The following is a 20520-nucleotide window of genomic DNA, read 5'->3' as shown; positions in this document are numbered from 1 at the left end:
TGTACGATCTTCTGTTTTCCTGGATATTTTCCAATAGTTGCAGTACATCAGAACCGTTTTATTGTACCACTTCACAGTACCACGTTATTTCTGCAGGTCATTTGTACATGCGTGAAGGTACAGTATGTGTTCATGTCTGAGCGTTAGCAGGTGGAGAGCGCACACACCTGAACACATGCATAAACACAATCACTAATGTAGCAAGCGGTTCATGTTGAGGTCCCCTGGACGACACAGTGTTCCTTTGTGTTCGAGCCCAGGTATTATATTGCGTTTCTGAAAGTACTTGGACGTGGATCTCAACAGAGGTGATGTTGAAAATGGAAAAAGTCCTCAGCTGGAGCATGCGCACGCTTCACAGGGTGTGTTACACACCTGACTGCCCAGACCACAGCCTTTATGATGGCCTCTCATTGGTTGGAGCCATTCACCTGCACTGTTGTTTTACTGCCCCCTTTCACCATCCAGGTCCAAAGATCGCTGCACTGTTTGCTCAAGCCCTGAGCGGTTAGGCGCACAGGGATCCCAGCTCTTCCTCCCAAGAACCTGAAACCTCTAATGTAGGGGCCTCTCTCACAACTCCAGCACTTCACCTTCGTTCATCCTGCACATTTCATCCAGCTGGAGGCCCCAGTCGAACCCCCTTTCTCAGACTGGGTTTAGGCCAGTGCCTGGACATCCAAACAGAGACCAGAGAAGGGCCTGGGTTTGACCTAATCTGAGACGGAAGCAATGGATTGAGCCTTTTTCCCTCTCATTTTCTGTTTATCCTGTGTCTCTGTGTTGAGGACTTAAACAACAGAAGAGACATTTTCTTTTTCTTTTATGTTTGAGGTATGTGGTTGCTTTTCGTTTGTTTTCACTTGAAATGATATAGGAAGCACAGATCTTTTATGGGCAAAGACAATAAAGAGTCTCATTTTGAAGCCTTTGGAAAGGGGGATCTATTTGAAATACATGGCTAATCACAGTTGAGGCCTAGTGGCTCAATCACTTCTAATTTACAATAATGAAGATCAATTTCAAGAATATGAGAGAGTGGAACCTCTTTGTGTTTGTGTGGCACAGCAGGACCAAGATACAGGAACTATGAGCCTTAAACTAGATTATTTTAAAGCTAGATTTTGTTCTATAATTCTTTGTGTGGTATTGTGACCGTAGATTGGTGATCAAGACAAATGTGCGTATCATTGTCTTAATCTGTGGGGTCATGTTTATCTGCCAGAGATTTTACTCTGGTACAAAGGGTTGAGAAAGGAGTGGCTGTATCTTTACAGCCCTGTGTCATAAAGTCTGGAGGATTCTCTAGATGTTACCTGACATTACCCCAAAGACAGATGTTTCATTTGTGTTTCCTTTGAACCCTGTGCATGTCTTTTATTGTTATTATATGTCATTTAACGAGCGCAGACCTCAACCCAATAGAGATGCTATGGAACGATTCGAAGAGAGCCACACACGAGACATCACTGTATTTAGTACATCGTTGGCTGCATTTATCACAAAAGTCTGTTTTTAACCGGGATAATATAAGCGAGAATCCGATTTATCAATAACACGTTAACTATGTGACTTTACATTTATTAGACTGAACTACACGTGTATGTGACCCTGTGTAAATAGATTGCTTCCCTTTTACTTTCGCCTCCGTTTCCTCTTTCAGTTGCTATCGCAATTTACATGTACTGCCAAGAAAATCACTAACTATCATGCATGTCATACACACATGCTCTTTCTGTAGCTGTGAAATATGGAGACACAGAGCTAAAGATGGGATCTGTAGCATCGTACTTCGGCCAGTTGTGTGGAAAAGAGAAAAAGCAAGGTGAGATCCCATGCATGCAACGTTTAAATGAAATAAAAGACATTTGCATTTCTAGAGCTGCTCTTAACATAAAGTCTTCCATCTCTTGCCTTCCATCTTTTATTTTTTCACAGAGGAGGAAAGACACCTGCGAGCCAATGACAGACCTTTCAACCTGTCCTACCACTATGCTGTGAGTGGATAAGAACATGTACTCACCGCGTTTTTTATGCTCTGTCCTTAACATAACTGAATTGTCTCCCCACTGTAACATCATCTGTCACTCTCCTCTACTTTAGAACAACGCCATCAAGACCTCCAAATACAACATTTTCACCTTCCTGCCTCTTAACCTCTTTGAGCAGTTCAGGAGGCTCGCCAATGCCTACTTCCTGTTCCTCTTCATTCTTCAGGTACCGTTACAGTCACTGTGCGATTGACTGAGGATTTTAACAGAGAAACTTGGTCTGTTACATTCGAGTGAATGTACCTTTACAATGTGCATCCCAAAACTGAGCTTGGCCCAACTCACTTAATCTGAACATCCATCCAACACTGAGTGTTTGCTGGGACCTTAGCTTCCAGATTCCTATCTTAGTAGTGCATCATTTAATCCTACAGATGCAACGTATTAATGTATTGAAGCTTTTTAAATATGTTTGTGTGTGTATGTGTGTGTGTGTGTGTGTGTGTGTGCGCGTGTGTGTGTGCATGTATGTGTGTGTGTTCTGTTGACAGCTAATCCCACAAATCTCCTCCCTCTCTTGGTTCACCACGGCTGTCCCTCTCATCCTGGTGCTGGCTATCACAGCGGTCAAGGATGCCAGCGATGACATAGTGAGTCTATCGGGGCAACACTGAAAAATACCTCTTTGTTGTGTGAATCCTGCACAATGCTAAGACAGAAATTATAGAACTACAGTCAAGCATGTAAACAAACTGTTTTCTCTTATGTCAAACGAGTAGAACAGACACAAAAGTGACAATCAAGTGAATAATCGCCGGGTCAACGTCCTCATTGATGGCGAGTGAGTCACTAAAGATATAAGTTTCACATTGCACATGCAGTTAATGCTGTATTTGTTTACTTGACATGATGTTGATGCCATGTTTACATTTGTCTGGCAGACTGAGAAATGAAAAATGGATGAACGTTCAGGTTGGAGACATAATCAAACTGGAGAATAATCAGTTTGTCACAGTAAGTAACTGCACTGAATCCAAGTTCCCAGTAGAGACACTATTTAACAGGATCTAACAGTGTAGTCTGTATTTAACACTTGAATCTATCAGGCAGACCTTCTGTTGCTGTCCAGCAGTGAGCCTCTCAATCTGGTCTATGTGGAAACAGCTGAGTTAGATGGGTGAGTGTGCTGCATTGCTGTCTCACATTGTCTTGGTTTTCTCGTCCTTACCATGTCCCATTGGTGTCCAACAGTGAAACCAATCTGAAGGTGAAACAGGCCCTGACTGTAACTGGAGATATGGGAGACAGCATCGAGGCACTGGCAGGCTTCACTGGTGAGAGCCAACCCTACATCCAAATTTTAAAATAAATGTAAACATATTGGCAGAAAGAATTATATGACAAAATATAAAGTACCAATGATGCAAAATGGCACCATATTACCAATTTGTTAATGTACAAACAAGGTGTTGACAATTGCTACAACACTACTGATTAGTTTATTTTATAAATTGGTCATTTTACCTGTGGAAATGGAATTTGAAAAGCATTTTTTATTTCAATAGCAGGAAAAAAATGGGTGGAGTGAAATAAGAATGATATTGCTGTCTGAGATGTCGGGGAGTGGGAGTATTAAGTAGCCAAAAACAGGACATACTCCTAATAATCCTAAATATGATTTTAAGTACAGTACCAGAGTAAATGTCCTTTTTTCCATACCAGCAGTATCTGGTATTTCCCCGGTTTCTGTCCTCACTACTGCCTGTAACTTGACATGACATGGCTGTACTCCCCAATATTTTCAACCTAAACTTTCCCTCACATCATCTCTATCCGTCAGGTGAAGTGCGATGTGAGCCTCCGAACAACCGTCTAGACAAGTTCAAAGGGAGCCTGACTCTGGATGGACAGACATACGCCTTGGACAATGACAAGGTGCTGCTGAGAGGCTGTACTCTGAGGAACACTGAGTGGTGCTTCGGTCTGGTCATCTTCGGGGGTAAACTCTTTCCTCAGGAACTTTTAGTGTAATGTAGTTGTGTCACGTGTAAGGAGTGAGGCGCAAATGAGCACTTGTGATTCCAGCAAACCTTTTATTCTAGTTCTAAGAGAATAAACACAGACCACACCAGCCCTATGGGATGGAAAAAGAAAAGATTAAAACGATAAATATCATAATTTGGAGATAAATAGTCAAATGTTTATCCACCTCTGAGATACATCAAAATTATCCTTTTAATGCCATAAGTCACTGTTAAAAAGTAACTTAGGGCATTGTTAAAAAAAATTGATGAGATAAAAAACAAAAGACTGACAAATGGCAGCAATTATTAATAAATGAAACTAAAAGATAATCATTAACTTCGCTGCTCGCTTCAGGCTCCTTATCTTTGACTCTGTTTTATTACCACTTTGGCACAACCTGCATTGAGTTCCCATTTTATATATTTATTTTGAATAATATAAATGTATTGGTCTTTAACGTCCAGCAGTCTGTTCAGTTGAGTGAACATAAGACGCACCACTACTACTACTAATACTCTGTAGTTTGACAGCAAAAACTGTAGAAAACTTGTGTCTGTCTGCACAGTCGATAGGATATTTAAACAAGACTCTAAACCTTTCCAGGTCCTGACACCAAGCTGATGCAGAACAGTGGAAAAACCACATTCAAACGAACCAGCATTGATCACCTGATGAATGTCCTGGTGTTGTGTGTGAGTTTAACATCCATGAATTATGCAAAACAAATCAATGCAATTAGACTTAGTGTGGCTAAAATCAAACCTCTCTTCATTTCTGCTGTGTGGCATCTTTAATCTACCAGATCTTCGGTTTCCTTGCGTCTATGTGTACTGTTCTGGCCATCGGCAATGCGATCTGGGAGGTGAATGAAGGCTCTGTGTTCACAGTGTTCCTCCCTCGTGAATCAGGGGCTGGTGCTGGCCTCTCAGCCTTCCTCTCCTTCTGGTCCTACGTCATCATCCTCAACACGGTTGTGCCCATTTCTCTCTATGTCAGGTACGTTCACTAAAGGAAAGAAGACTAAAGGAGAAACCCAAAAGTTATCATGAAAAGTGTCCTTGCATGTGCCGTGTTATGTGTGTGCCAGTGTGGAGATCATCCGCCTGGGGAATAGCTTCTACATAGACTGGGACAGGAAGATGTATTACCCCAAGAGTGACACTCCTGCCCAGGCGAGGACCACCACGCTCAACGAGGAGCTTGGACAGATCAAATACATCTTCAGCGACAAGACGGGCACCCTGACTCAGAACATCATGACTTTCAACAAGTGCTCCATCAATGGGAAAGCTTATGGTGAACAGAACTGTGCATGTAAAAGACCTGCAGAGTTATAGGACGCACCAGCGTGGAATGAATGATTGATCTGTGGCGTATTTCTCTGTCTTCCAGGGGAGCTGTTCGACTTTGCTAGACAAAGGGTAGAAATAACAGAGGTGAGAGACGAACACTGCTACCTGATAGTATATATATTTTCTTTGTGCAAATGATATATTAATCAAAGTCTTGTTATTATTATTTTTTCTTTGCAGAAGACGGAGAAAGTGGACTTTTCCTGGAACCAGCTGGCTGATCCAAAATTTGTCTTTCACGACCACAGTCTGGTGGAGACGGTGAGGGAGGGAAACCCAGAGGCTCAAGCCTTCTTCCGCTTGCTGGCTCTGTGTCACACTGTCATGCCTGAGGAAAAGAAAGAGGGTGAGCGTCCTCTAATGGACATCTGTATTACTACATGGCGCCACATATTACAGCCACTCTGTGTAAGATTTGACAATGTCTATACCACGTCTTTAACACTCTCCCCCCTCTCCTTTTTTATCTGCAGGAGAGCTCTTCTATCAGGCTCAGTCCCCTGATGAAGGTGCCCTGGTCACGGCAGCGAGAAACTTTGGGTTTGTGTTTCGCTCCCGCACCCCAGAGAGCATCACGGTCATTGAGATGGGCAAACAGGTCACCTATGAGCTTCTGGCTGTGCTTGACTTCAATAATGTGCGCAAAAGGATGTCAGTCATAGGTGAGAGAGAGTAGAGACGAGACATTTCTGTGTTTAATGTTTAATATGTTTCTAGATAATGATGCTTGAATCATTATTGGGTTTTGGAGGAGTCATTTCTTTTTAGACAACTTGTTGCCTACTTGATTATAATTAAATGGCGCCATATTTTAAAATCCACTTGGCACAGTCAAGCACAACTGTGATTTACTGTATGTCTGCAGCATGATATCAATCTTATATTATTCTTTTCAAAAGGTTCAGTTTCATTTATGTAATCTGTTCCAATAATAATCACTGCAACACTGATAAGTTTTTTGTTTTATTTTTTTTATCTGAAGCATAATGACTCTCCTTGATAATTTACTTTCACTCTTACTTCCAGTAAGCAGCCCTGAGGGCAAACTGACCTTATTCTGCAAAGGAGCTGACACCATCATCTACGAAAGGCTGCACCCATCCTGTAACAAACTGATGGAAGTTACCACTGGACACCTCAATGTAAGTGATGCCGCCTGGATTTGTTCTCTTTGTTTTTCCCAATAAAATGATGTACAGTATGAACTATTATGAAAAAATGTCAGGGCTTTAAACTGTCCAACAAAAACAGGAGTATGCAGGGGATGGCCTCCGCACGCTGGTCCTGGCCTACAAGGACTTGGATAAGGGGTACATGGATGAGTGGAAAAAGCGCCACCATGAGGCCAGCACTGCCATTGACGGACGGGAGGAGAGGCTTGATGAACTTTATGAAGAGATAGAGAAAGACATGCTGGTTAGTGCTTATCTAGAGAAGAATGTCATATTATGTTTGCTGTATCCTACAAAAGAAGCGAATGATTAATGCTCTTATTTCTTATCACAGAATAAAACTGTGCAAAACATTTCCTTCTCACATTTCCTTCCTCTACCCCACTGTACTGTGTTGTTTTAGCTGTTGGGAGCAACGGCAGTGGAGGACAAGCTGCAGGAGGGAGTCCCACAGACCATAGAACAACTGGCAAAAGCTGACATCAAAATCTGGGTGTTGACTGGAGATAAACAGGGTTAGTGTCACACGTTCAAGCCATGCATTTTAAGATGAGCAAGGTGTCAGGAGCGGGCGTGTCCAGTTTCCAAGGGTTCATATAACAGATCCTAATACCCTGAAGCATGTTTAATTGGGATGTTTGACAGATTAACTGCACCACTGTGACAGTAACTATTTCTGACACAGAAACAGCAGAGAATATTGGCTATTCCTGCAACATGCTGAGAGAGGAGATGAAGGACGTTTTCATTGTGGCAGCCAATACGGCAGAAGGAGTCAAAGAGGAGCTACAGTAAGTCAGTGATAAAAAAAAAAGACTGTAGCACATAGTGTGTGTTGTGTTGAACAGAAGCTGATTCAACATTCATCTTGTATTGTTGGTTTTGAAGAACCTTAAAATACAGAGCACCATACATACTCATGTATATCATGTTTACTTATTGTCAAACTGTCATTAAGACAGACAGTCCTTTGGATAAAAATACAATAAATAAACAAATAAATAAAAATGTCCATGTCTCTTTTCTTTTAGGAACGCAAGAAGGAAAATGTGTCCAGACACAGCAGAGGAGCCATCTGTGATTAAAAGTCGTGCAGGCCTGTTCTGGCTTCAGAAGACAGAGTGTTTGCAGGATGAGAGGGCAGATGGAGAATATGGCCTAGTTATAAATGGACACAGTCTGGTAGGGAGGCTTTTTCAGGCACTTCACTATTTCCAGCAACTGCTAATTAACAACAAAATGTTCCCTTTTGTCTCCATTTGTCCTCGATCCAGAAAAGTCCTGTTGGATGGCCTTCTTTTTTTTTTTTTTTTTAAATACAACTATTTTGGAGGCTTGACCCCAAAAAAATGCACCAGTCTAGCTGTCACCACACTGTGGGAAACAGAGTACAATTATACACTTTACCTCTTGTCCTCAGGCCTTCGCGCTGGAGAACAACCTGCAGCTGGAGCTGCTGAGGACAGCGTGCATGTGTCAGACAGTGATTTGCTGCAGAGTCACCCCTCTGCAGAAAGCTCAGGTTGTTCAAGTGGTGAAGAAATACAAGCAGGCCGTCACTCTGGCCATTGGAGATGGGGCCAACGATGTCAGCATGATCAAGGGTAACCTCGTTCACTTCAGATACTGTGTATTTCACAGTAGAACCTGGGGAAATACTTACAGTTACTCATTGTGGGAATCCTGTTTCTGGCTTTCCCTTCTGTCCTGCAGCTGCTCATATTGGTGTAGGTATCAGCGGTCAGGAGGGCATGCAGGCGGTTCTTTCCAGTGACTACTCCTTTGCCCAGTTCCGTTACCTTCAGCGCCTCCTGCTGGTGCACGGTCGCTGGTCCTATCTACGCATGTGCAAGTTCCTGCGATATTTCTTTTACAAGAACTTCACCTTCACTTTTGTGCATTTCTGGTACGCCTTCTTCTGCGGCTTCTCTGCACAGGTGACGAGAATGCTACGACATTAACTGAACCACAGAGCTGGTGTGATGTAAAACTTAAGACGCACACCTTAAAGAATATGAGTATATGTCTACGTTACAGTTTCCATGTTCTTTTGTTCCCAGACTGTGTATGACGAGTGGTACATAACCCTGTACAACCTGATTTACACAGCACTTCCTGTGCTTGGCATGAGCCTCTTTGACCAGGTATGTACTAAAGCCACGAGTTACCTCTATTTAAAATACTCTAGGTATACATTAGGTTTTTAGTAATTCCCCTCCTTTGCTTGTGTATCCTCTGCATCTTCTCGTCTCTTCTCTCTAATCCTCTGTTTCTGCAGGATGTGAACGACCGTTGGAGTTTCCAGTATCCTCAGCTCTACTCTCCAGGCCAGCTGAACCAGTACTTCAATAAAAAAGCTTTTGTTCGCTGTATGATCCACAGCTGCTACAGCTCCCTCGTTCTCCTCTTTATCCCCTGGGCCGCCATGCACGACACAGTCCGGGATGATGGCAAAGACATCGCCGACTATCAGTCCTTCGCTTTACTGGCACAGACATGTCTGTTAGTTGTAGTGAGCATCCAGGTGAGGAATGCTGCTCTGTCACCAGAACAAGTGGAAGTACCTTGATTTCTTTATCAAATAGCCTCACATGCTATTGTAATAGATTACACGACTAGGAGATATGATATATATTTTATAACACACACTGTGAATGAATATGTCCACATTTATACTGTGAATGAATTTTTCCAGCTGTGCCTCGACACCCATTACTGGACAGCAGTGAACCAGTTTTTTGTGTGGGGCAGTCTGGCCGCCTACTTTGCTATCACATTCACCATGTACAGCAATGGCATGTTCCTCATCTTCACCTCCTCTTTCCCCTTCATCGGTGAGTACATTCAGCTCATTCATTGCAGCAGGGAGAACAATGGTCTCCTGAGAACATTCGTGCCCTGGTTAATAATCATTATCATTCTTTAAAGCCTTTTCACTATGTTGTTGTGACTTCTGGTCTGATTTTTCTGGGAGCCCAGGCACAGCAAGGAACTCTCTGAACCAGCCTAACGTGTGGCTGACCATATTACTGACTTCTCTCCTCTGTACTTTGCCTGTGGTGGCTTTCCGCTTCATACTTACTCAGCTTCGGCCCACCATCAATGACAAGGTAAAGTAACAAACAATACTGTATTATGGTAGTATTTGGGAGTATTTTTATAATCAGCGTTGATCTATATTTGGTCCAATATAGCACAGTTTATCCTGAGGGCGTCATCAATGCCTAATGCAGGGGGGTTGTGTAATTTACAGTAGATACTTCTCTCCCTTCTTGTTCTAGGTGAGAAATAAGGTACAAAAGGAGGTGGTGCCGACTCCTGCACCTCGCCGACCACCTGCCAGACGAATCAGCACCCGTCGGTCAGGCTATGCCTTCTCCCACTCCCAGGGTTATGGTGATCTGGTAACATCTCGAAGGTTCCTCCTGAAACGACCCATAAAGAGTCGTCCGGTCCTTTATATCCAGACGGACTCTCCTCTGGCTCAGAATCAGCCGCAGCACTACCGCACAATCACAGAGGAGGCAGAGGAGGCACAGAGCCCTTAGAGAAAGCACCGCTTCAGATAATAAGTATGTGGGACCAAAGTTTGTACTGTGGCTTAAACTCCTGTTAGGGTGCACAGGGTAAAGTTTACTACCTGGATAGTTTCCAAAATTTACACTTAAAAACACTTAAAATAGATTCTGACTTTAAATGGATGGATGTTGATATCACTGTGCAAGCAGCCTTAAAGGACCACATTGGTGGTTTTTGCACAATGTAACTTTCATAAACTGTACATAAACAACCATTTGCCAAAGAGCACCAGACCGTTGTAGAATTTAAACCATCCAGATAGATATTGTTTTTTTATTAATTACATGATTACAGCTTTCAGTCATTGTGTGGAGAACTACTTTAGGTGATACAGATTTGAATGTACAGGAGATGCTCACTGTGATGGACAGCTGTGGGATAAACAAGATTCGACCTCGCAAAAACAAGTCGAGGTCGACTGTATCCAAATTGTGCTTACTTGTGAAACCACAAATTCCAGTGAGATGAACTTGCGCTCATGTTTGGTAGATTGTTAACACTGCTTGAATTTTCTTGTGTCATCACGCAGAAAGTGATAGTATTAGTATTCACAGCTAGGGGTCACTGTTGTCTTTGGAACCATAGCATAGTAGGGCCAGAGCTAGGCCAGTATACAGCACTAATCTTATACAACATACCCTTTTCAGTCCTGCCATCTACTGTATTTTGCCATTATGACCTTCATTTTATTGTTTTAGACCTCTTAACATCCCATCTGAGCAGATGTCTCTGTTGCCTCATGTTTGTTTTGACTGAATTGTCCCAGTGTCTACTTGGGAGATCATTTGTAAATAAAAAAACAAATATTTTACAGGAGAATTCTGTGCTTTTATATAAAATATGAAAAAAAAGCTCTTTTATTTGCTTTTTGATGCAACACGGGAAATGCACTTCACTATGTCCTGCACGTGTACGAAGCCCCACAGACACATAACAACATCACAAAACTGAGGATAAATTAATAATGATAATATTCATACAGTGCAAGCACAGATACTACAGTGTAGTATTTGTATCATGAGAGTTGAGTTGAATCTGAATGAGGGATGGAAATATCTGTGTGTCCTATATATTTTATAAACTGACCTCTTTTGGGGCGCTTCAAGATGTGTTTGCATTATGTATGCAGCTATGGTGTGCACTTTCACTCACTCCTTTCTGCCATGCATCTCACACTGTACTGCACACACACACACACACACACACACACACACACACACACACACACACACACACACACAGACCTACTGCATTCAGCCCACAGCTGCAGAGTGTCATTTGGGACAGTGAATGATGACATTGCTGGTGAAGGGCTGTCCCAGTATGGCACAGATCCAGAAGAGCTTTGTTTGCTTTCTGATCTATGCAATAATAAAGCAGGTTGGTGTACAGTAGCATATTTTAGATTATGGATGTAAGAAGAAATGGGTACTTCGAGAAACACAATCTCAGTTTATTGTATATTTCTTTCATAAAAGACTAAGAGTTAGTGTACTATGGGATTCTGCACAACACTTCGCACTAGAAAAATGGCACATATACCTAGCATAATGCAGTAGATTCAGCAAATGGCTCAAAAATAAAACCTAGCTCATACAGTATAGCTTTTTCCCCTCCAATTTAACCCTTGCTTATTGCTCTTCCTCTTATGGCTATGCTGCAAAGTCAGCAGGTTTGACAGTCTCCAGTGAAGGTCATTGCATGAGCCAACAGTGGACTGACATGCTGTATAAATAGCCTACATATGTGACACACCCCTAACCACAACCATGACATGCAGTAATGCACTGACACACTGAAACTAGGAGGAATCAGGAACAGAGAAAAAAAAAGTGAAAATGCTGTGATGGACTGCATCAGTCACAATAAGCTACATACGTACAAACCTGTAAAAACGACTCAGTGAAGTAGAAATGACACACAGAACACACAGAGGTACATGCACACACTCAGATATTATCATACAATCCTCCCAGGTCAAAGTTGAAAGTGTGGAAAGCGGCAGATTGGTCTGACTGGTTGGTGCCTGTAAGAGGAGACAGCACGCTGAGCTTCAGGAGAAAGAGAATCTCACACTTGGCGGGTCCAGCTTGAACTGAGGATCACTCTGTGTTCAGTCCTGCATTTCTGTGAAGCACCAAACCTTAAAATGTCGTCTGACTGGGAGTTCACTGTTCAGTTCCTAAAGCTGCAAATGGAAATCAAGTCATAGTTTTCCAGCAATCAGCATTTTTTTAATCCACTACAAGAAATCTGAAATGCAATCTAGAAATGTAACAGCAATATTTGAAATTAGTTTTTGTTTCCTTAAATGCCTACAACAAGTTCCTAAAGTCAATGGGACAGATTACTCTGAAATGTACTGGGCATGCTCAAGATCTCCCAGTGGTGAAAATGGGAAATCATAGGTTCAGCTGGCAAACAAACCAGCAGAAAGTTACATCCAGTGAATAAGCATTGTGAGGTGCTGATTTGAAGGTGTCGTTCACTTGACTCTGTATGTAACCTTTGGGGGTTTCCTGATTGGACCGATGACTCCGCGTTAAGACTTTTGCCTTAACAGAGATCAAACTCTGGTCCACCGGTGTCTTAACTGTTTAGATGTTTGTCTGTCTGTGTATATGAGACGTACAAAGAGAGTTATCTATAAGTAGAACCTGAGTGGTGTCAGTTGAAAGCCCCGTGTCTAAATAAAGGATTTACCTTCAACCTTAGAAAGTGCGCACACTCACAGCAGCGAGTGGGGGGTGAGGCGGTGTACAGCGTGTACGCTCCACAAAACCAACACTCATGACCCAGGAGATAACATTAGTTGGTGTTCCTTTAGTATAAACACTGCTTCCATAGACCATCATGTTTTGTTATTTCTGGCTCTCCACACTGGGTCAAACCGGCAAAGGTTTCCTAAACTGGTGTTTTTAGATAGAAAAAAACACCAGAAATCACGTGAGTCACAGCTGCACACAGTCCTATTGACCCCATTTGAAGTAAGGTCCACACGGTCTTGTTTGGCTAAGAGGTGAAAGGTGTTAATCATATCTAGGTTCAGGGTTCGATCCTCAAGGCTCCAATAACTATTAGGCAGAGGAGTCTTTCAAATGACTACATTAGACGCACAGTTGCTTTAATCACAGCCTGTTCTTGCTGTTGTCATCACCTGTCGTTTTCTTTTCTTGCTCATTCACGCTGATGATGATTTGTGCGCCTTTGCCAATTGTTGTGCTTTGTTAGTAATTACTGTGCATGACTGTCTCTGAGTTCTCCCATTTGCTGCATTGCCAATGAATCATTAACGTCCAATTTACAAATGAAAAACTCATTAAAACTCTTTTTCACCCCATAATGCACCTTCCTCTCCTCTGTCGGCACTGCTTACATTTGGTTTGGCCTGAAATAGCGCCTCGTGGTCACTTCAGTGCAGATCAATCATTTGCGGGGTCTGGTAGAGAGTTGCATTTTGCACGTCCATAAGTGTGAGTGTGCACTGTTCACTAATTCCAAAGACACTAAATAAAAGAAGAAAAGCAGTGATTTTCCAGATATAGCACAGTCACCTTCAGCATGGAGCTCGACACGATCATTCACCTGCTAATGATGCTTTCCCCAGCATGAGCCACCTCTGAGCCAGCTGGACACAAAACAAGGTCAGGATCTTGGCTTTTCTTTAAATAAATAACATTTCAGTAGATTGCCAGCGCATTACATCACTAGACCTGAGACTGACTCTGCCTGCTTTGTTGCAAGAGCAGTTGATGATTAACGTACTTGTAAATTTAGAAAGCAACATTAAGACAGAATGTCTCTCTTCAAAAAAACAAGCACACTTGTCTAGTAATTAAATAATATCTTCACTGTACCTTAAAAAAAAAAAAAAAGAATCCTGTTTTTATTCCACCAAAGTTTGCTAATAAAAATCTAACATTTTTCACTAATGTTCATATTTTTGAGAGTTAATAGTTTGAATGACTGCAGTATAAATTAAATCTGATAGTTTGCCATTTTCTCACGCACAATAGATTTTCTGATGCAAATTGGGAGATTAGTGAATTAACAATTTTGCTTTTGGGCACTGAATGAACCTGTCTCCTAAAATAGTTCAAATACTACTAGGAACAACTCATTTGAAGAAAATGCTTAAGATACCTACAAAAGATATTCAAGTTAACCTGTAGAAGAAGTGTACACGCAGCTATGAGACTTGGAAAATTTATTTATTTTATTATTTAGCAATTCCATCGTGATTATATTCAAGAGTAACATTATCCTCACAATATTGCATATTAAGATACTGTGATGAGATCTGATAGATACACTATATTCTACGCTGATTGAGAATAGCATACGTTTAACAAAATGTACCGTTATTGTAATTCAACAAAAGTGAAACAAAGAAATGAAAGCCAGCAAAGATGCACTTTTTTTTGATTCATTACAACACATTAATAGAAAAATCATGTTTAAAAAGGCACATTCATAAAACAACAATGGGACAACCCTGCATGCAGTGTCCCACATGTAATAAGCAGCATCAAAGTTACAACCGTCACAGTTTAGTGGTGAACACGTTAGAATACCTGATAACACCAGTCATACAGCTTGCAGAACAAATATTGCTTCGATTATTGCTGTAGTAAAAGTGAACTATGTGCATTTATTCCTTATAGATTGTTGGGAAGCAGCAAATGGATAATATAATTTATATAAATTAAAACTCTTCACCCACTTTTAAAGAGGCGCAATTTGCATAATCAAACATCTTGTCGTATATAAAAAAGGAAGACGTTTCCTCCTCTGAGAGAAGTCCTATTATATGACAATTTATCTCGTGGGAATATACAGGTCAAAATACATCAAGCTATCCAAGTTAAAACTGAGCTAGATATGTCTTGTGTTTTTTCTTTTTCCTATGTCTCTAATTGTAACTGCAGTCAGTAGGGTTGCGACACTTGTTTGAGTGATCTATCAGTTGCAGAGAAAAGCTAAAAACAGGAAACCTAGATATACTGATATCTTTTTATTCCCCAAATTACCACACCAGTGCTGACCTATTAGAATTGTACCTGGTCCAGTATCCAGCACAAAATCTTTCAATCTCCTTCTCACCTCTGCAGCTTTCTCCTCTCAAATTCCTACAAGAGTCCCCACCACTTGTGCACGATCAGGTCATCTCCGAAGCCAGTCTCAAGGAGGCGGTTGCCACACTCCTCCCAGCGACACACCTCGCCCTTGTCCAACACCACAAACTTCCATTCCACATGGCTCTCTGCGGGCAGGCTGATCACAGTGGCCCAGTGCCCGTCCTTGGCTCCTCTCTAGTGGGATGAATTCCTTCCAGTTTCCTAGCTCCTGCTGGTTCCCCGTGACAGCCACCGTCTGGTACGGCGAACAAGTGAGGTAGTGGATGCGGAAGGTCACGTTGACGCTCTGGGGCATGGGCTGCACTGCCACAACCTTTTTGCTATTTTCTGTGTTGTCCTCGATGAGAGACAGAGTGTTGGTTGGTTTGACTTCAGTGGAAGGTGTGGTATCTGTAACCTTACAAGCAGCATCTGTGAGAGGGGAGCTGTGGGTTTTATCAGTGGGAGTCTGGCTGGTTTTTGTGTTGTCTTGAGCAGAAGATGAGACGGAAATGTTCATCCAGGGAAGAACGTGGTAGTTGCTATCTGTGATCCATTCATTATTGTCCATAGTTGCCTCCATTATACTGATTTCAGTCTTTTCATACTCCTCTTCTTTCTCCGTTTCTACTTCCACTTTCTTCTGAGCACTTACTCCACTGCACCCTTTAACCTCTGTGCCTTCAATAACACATTTTATTTCTGTCTTCTTTTTCAGTTCACTAGTGAATGTTGTAACACTTGTTGCAATCTGCGCCATAAACTGGTCCAGTGCACCGTGGTAACGATCCTCAATCTCATGGCCAAACATATCCTCGTTGGCTGCAGATGACTCATACTTAGCCCAGTCTGTGGGCTCACTATGGGGTTTCTGTAGGAAATCTGATTGGTAGGACTCAAATGCTGTACCAGATGAAGCTACATCGTCAGAGGTGAGCATGTCAAACTCATTACCAGCATCTTGCAAATCAGGGCTGACAGCCATGCTTGAAATTCCACTCTCTACTCCAACACCAGGATATGAAGTGTTGTCCTTGTCATGGTCTCTCAGCTGACTTTGCTCAAAAGACAGGAGGTTCATTTTACAAATGTCATTAGTCAAGACAGGAGCAAGACCAGATGTAACTTCAGAAAAGCCTTCGTTGTTGTGTACTTGGTCACTTTGTTGGTGTCCGATGGAAGGCAGCGTATCAGGACGAGACACACACTCAGAGGTTATAGGAGCAGTAGTAGTAGCATTATCATATGCAGCTGCATCAGTAGCAGAATCAGCCCTTGACTTGATAGATTCTTCCACATTTTCCATGTGGTCACTTTGCTGGACTTCGCTGATGGACGGTAGGTTAAGGCAAGAGTCAAAGACTTCGTTATTTATCATCTGGAAACACTGTTGGTCTTTGTAGCACGACAAGACGCGTGGACAAGATACTTCAGCAGGTGTAGGAGCAACAATATTCTCATCACATGCATATGTATCAGGAGCAGTAGTGTCACTTGCCTCGTCGAAAGCATCATCATTCATCATGGTTTGTTGGTCTTGATGGTCAACGCTTTCATTCTTCTCACACTGAATTTCTTTCTTGGGAAATACCAAGTCAGACTGGTCTTCCTTCACTTCAATTTGTACACGCTGACAGTCCTCGAACTCAAAAATGCCTGAGACTTGTGCTTTTGCGTCAGTAGTACCTGGTGGGCTGTGATCGTCAACCTTTAAGGGCTCACTCAAACAGGGCAGAGATGAGCTGTGCACCAGACTTGAACTGTCGCATTCTTCTCCACGGCCTGCAATGATGTCACTTGTCACCATTTTCTCTTTCACTCGATCAACCTCAATGGGGAGAACATTCGCTGGATGGCATGTCAGGCCATCCTTTTGTTTGACCGTCTCTACCTCTTGCTTGTCCAACTCAGGGGAGTTGGTGCCAAAACTGACAGCTGGGAAATTGTTTAAGTGGTCTTTGTCTAAAACATCCTCTGTCACGTCAGAAGCCGGACCACCATCATCAGCCCCGTTGATACCCTCTACTGGTGTCATCACTTCGTCCTTACCCTCATTCTTTTCTTCTTTTGAAGAGAGCTGATTATTTCCGGCACGTGTATTGTGAAGAGTAACTTCTGGAGGATTCATTTCTTCCTTACACTTTTCATCTTTGTCATAGCATATGAGAGGGGAAGGTACATGTTTACTTTGAACGACAGGCTGTTCATTGTTAGTCTCTGGACTGCACTCATTATCTCGCAGTCGGTCATCAATATTTTCACTCATGTGAGGGGTTTCATCACAGTACGCTGGACGGTTCAAAGCATGCTGTAGGTTTTCCTCCTCTTGTCTGGTTCGCTTGCCTGAAACATCCTTGTCCGTGGTCTGATCCTCATTCTTGTGCTCTACTTTAAACATCTGAAAAAGGCATAAAGAGAAAAGTTTATATGGAGTAACTGTCAGACAATACTGCAGGTACAATCATGCCAAGACTTTATATCGAGTACACAAGGGAATGTTTTCCCAGACTATGCTAATCTGAAATCTCAGAGAGAATGAGGTCTATGTCAGGTCAGTGTTTCTGGGTAAGCATTGCTTTGCAGGCTCAGATTGTCCTCTGCCTACATCCCTGCTATCTGTGATAGCGTCTGGCACGGCTGCCGTCACCTGTGTGTCATCTGTAGCGGCGTGCTTGTCACTCTCTGGAGGTGGAGGCTTCTTTTGATCAGGAGCAGCGCGGCGCAGTCGGATATTGGGATGACTCTGAATCAGATAAGCATCCTCCTTCCCGTCTGACGGGGCCTCGTCGCTCACATCTGGTCAAGACATTCAAATGGTTCAGCTTTAGCGGGTGGATTTTTATCTGATTCATTTAGAGGATACAAACATGAATGCAGCTTTTACTATACTTTAATTCAAATTTTCTTATACTGCATTTTATTTTTGATTATGATGATGTGGTTTTTCTCTGTTTACAAAAGACAGATAAAAAAACAAGTAAGATACTTTTTGATGTCATATCCACCTTTGTACCTTTGTAAAATGACAGGACAGTACATCACAGGACAAGTAATCAATGCTATCAATGATTGAAAAAGACAAAACAAAGGCTTTGTTGTTGAGTGTTCCTGTTCCCTCACCAATCACAATGTTGACATCATGCCAAATTAAAACTAATATTTAAGGGGGGAGTTCTGTGATGGCACGTTTGTACTGATTTTGAACTTCACACTTTAACTGAGACTCTTCAATAAATAAGTAAAATGTGCAATTAAAAGCAAAAGTTGTTTCCAAAAATGTTCCTAAAAGTTATTAGAGTATTAAATATAAGTAGTATTAACAATGCAGGACACTGGTGAAAAATGATACACTGCTGTAAGTGTTTAACTATTTTAGACATACAGTAGATGTGGTTTTATTTCTAACAATACCTCATATAGGCCACAAATGTCCATTTGATCATTATCATTTCCAGGATTAGAACTGTAACAGCTGGATGTTGTGTAATAGTAACATTACCTGCAGCAGCCTGTGATCATTTCTCAGTCACTCCTGTTCCACTGTTTTTTAAACTTTATTATCTTCAACCAAACCGAATCACGATCACATCCTATCCCTCTGGTAGCTCCCACACCTGGAACCCACACCATCCAACCTGTGCTCCGGTTATTTCTGGATCATTTACCTGTTGAGCCCGCAGAGCTGGTCGATTCCTCGGGACTCGGATCGTGCCGCGCTCGGCTCGACGGCGCGTCCGTCACCGCTCCGGGGCTCCTGCTGTCGCCGCCGTCGGCGGCTGTGGCTGCGGCTGTGGCTGTGGCCTTCCTCCGCTTCCCCCTCACGGTCCGGTAAATGATGAACGCAGCCAGCACGGACACCATCGCTACGACGGCCAGGGCCACGGCGGGGCCGTGACGGCCGATCATGCAGAAGAGCGAGGCCAGATCCACGCGTCTCTCCACAGCCACGGCGTTGCTGTTTTTCATTTCAGCCTGAGATGATGATCTGGACTCTAACGACTGTGTCTCTGTGCGCACGGAGGCCTGACGGGTCCGACCGGAGGAGCTGGAGGAGCTGCAGGCTGCTGGACGACGCGCTGTCCTCTGCACGTTTTCCGCTGTCACCTCTTGTTGCTGCAGAGCTGCTGAGTGCTGCAGGTGCGAGCCGCTGATTGGTTGAGCGCGTCGCGGGGACGCGCATTGACTCATTCATATATTTCTAACAGACGTTCACGATCACGAATCAGGTGGAGTGTGTGTTTGAATCAGGTGGAGTGTGTGTTTGAATCAGGTGGAGTGTGTGTTTGAATCAGGTGGAGTGTGTGTTTGAATCAGGTGGAGTGTGTGTTTGAATCAGGTGGAGTGTGTGTTTGAATCAGGTGGAGTGTGTGTTTGAATCAGGTGGAGTGTGTGTTTGAATCAGGTGTTTCACACCCACTGACAGGATTAGATCAGTGTGACATCACTGAGGTCCAGTATGATGAAAATCATTTATCTTAAAAAAAAAAAGTCGGTATTTGTCTAAAAAAATAAATATAACATAAATTAAAGTATTTTAAAGTAGTTTATTTTATTTTATCATACAGTATAAGTGTTTAATGCTTCATTCATTCAAAACTATATTTTGTCTGAAAACTGAAATAAAATGTCATGACATATTTTTATCTACTGTTTTTCACAGATGTTCTTTTCAAAAACTGTTAATAATGATTAAAAGTGAAAATAAGAAATTTTGAACAATTCAGAATCAAACCTGAGAAGCCAGGTAACATGAGTCCTGCTTTGCTACAGCGCCACCTGCTGGAGACTTGCTGTTAAACTCTGAGGTCTGTGTTGAGTTTAGTTCACAACCTGATGAGATAAAGCACAGTGACCACTTTTATTATTATTATTATTAATATGTAATTATTATTATTACATCTGTCAGGTTCGAGTTCCATTGTGAACATGGTGGGTTTTTCCTTTTTTAATAGAATTTGGAAAAACAAAAGTTAAAAATGAATCATGCAGAAGTTAATTTATCACGACGTTAATATTTGTACTGACAAAGGATAAAACAGATGTTCAGTCACTTTGACATTTTTCTCCACTAATGAGTTTCTAACCAGTAAAAACATGTGAACAGTTTTCTGTGAGCAGCTCAATGTGAGATTTGATCAGAAGAAACTTCCTGAAAGAACCAGAAATATCTGGTAGCACCACCTGCTGGAGACTTGTGGTAACGACAGGAAAGCTCCTGAACTCTCTGGAGCTCCTCCACGTAGAGTAGAAAAGCTGGGACAGTCCCACTGCTGAGACAGAAAGC

At 42.3% G+C, this 20520-nt stretch overlaps 2 protein-coding genes across 2 annotated transcripts; one reads left to right on the top strand and one right to left on the bottom strand.

The window, feature by feature from the left end:
* The first annotated feature begins 501 nt into the window (after positions 1-501).
* LOC113147697 (phospholipid-transporting ATPase ID-like) lies at positions 502-10876 on the top strand. Its single transcript, XM_026338860.1, has 28 exons — positions 502-834; positions 1742-1825; positions 1939-1997; positions 2104-2217; positions 2543-2641; positions 2771-2832; positions 2933-3005; positions 3098-3168; positions 3243-3325; positions 3832-3990; positions 4620-4708; positions 4819-5012; positions 5104-5312; positions 5409-5452; positions 5549-5714; positions 5842-6030; positions 6395-6510; positions 6620-6784; positions 6944-7055; positions 7226-7331; positions 7572-7722; positions 7961-8144; positions 8254-8477; positions 8601-8684; positions 8819-9064; positions 9236-9374; positions 9520-9650; positions 9822-10876. Exons 2-28 carry the CDS (start codon positions 1771-1773, stop codon positions 10086-10088), a joined length of 3591 nt encoding a protein of 1196 aa, XP_026194645.1. The 5' UTR covers positions 502-834; positions 1742-1770; the 3' UTR covers positions 10089-10876.
* A 3446-nt stretch (positions 10877-14322) lies between these two features.
* stbd1 (starch binding domain 1) lies at positions 14323-19444 on the bottom strand. Its single transcript, XM_026340558.1, has 3 exons — positions 18902-19444; positions 17884-18032; positions 14323-17634 (listed from the first exon to the last, which is right to left on the bottom strand). Exons 1-3 carry the CDS (start codon positions 19422-19424, stop codon positions 15301-15303), a joined length of 3006 nt encoding a protein of 1001 aa, XP_026196343.1. The 5' UTR covers positions 19425-19444; the 3' UTR covers positions 14323-15300.
* Between the last annotated feature and the right edge of the window lie 1076 nt (positions 19445-20520).

Source organism: Anabas testudineus, chromosome 22, assembly GCF_900324465.2.
Source record: "Anabas testudineus chromosome 22, fAnaTes1.2, whole genome shotgun sequence".
NCBI classification, from domain to species: domain Eukaryota; kingdom Metazoa; phylum Chordata; class Actinopteri; order Anabantiformes; family Anabantidae; genus Anabas; species Anabas testudineus.
The sequence above is the reverse complement of the archived record's forward strand: the minus strand, read 5'-3'. Positions and strand labels throughout refer to the sequence as shown.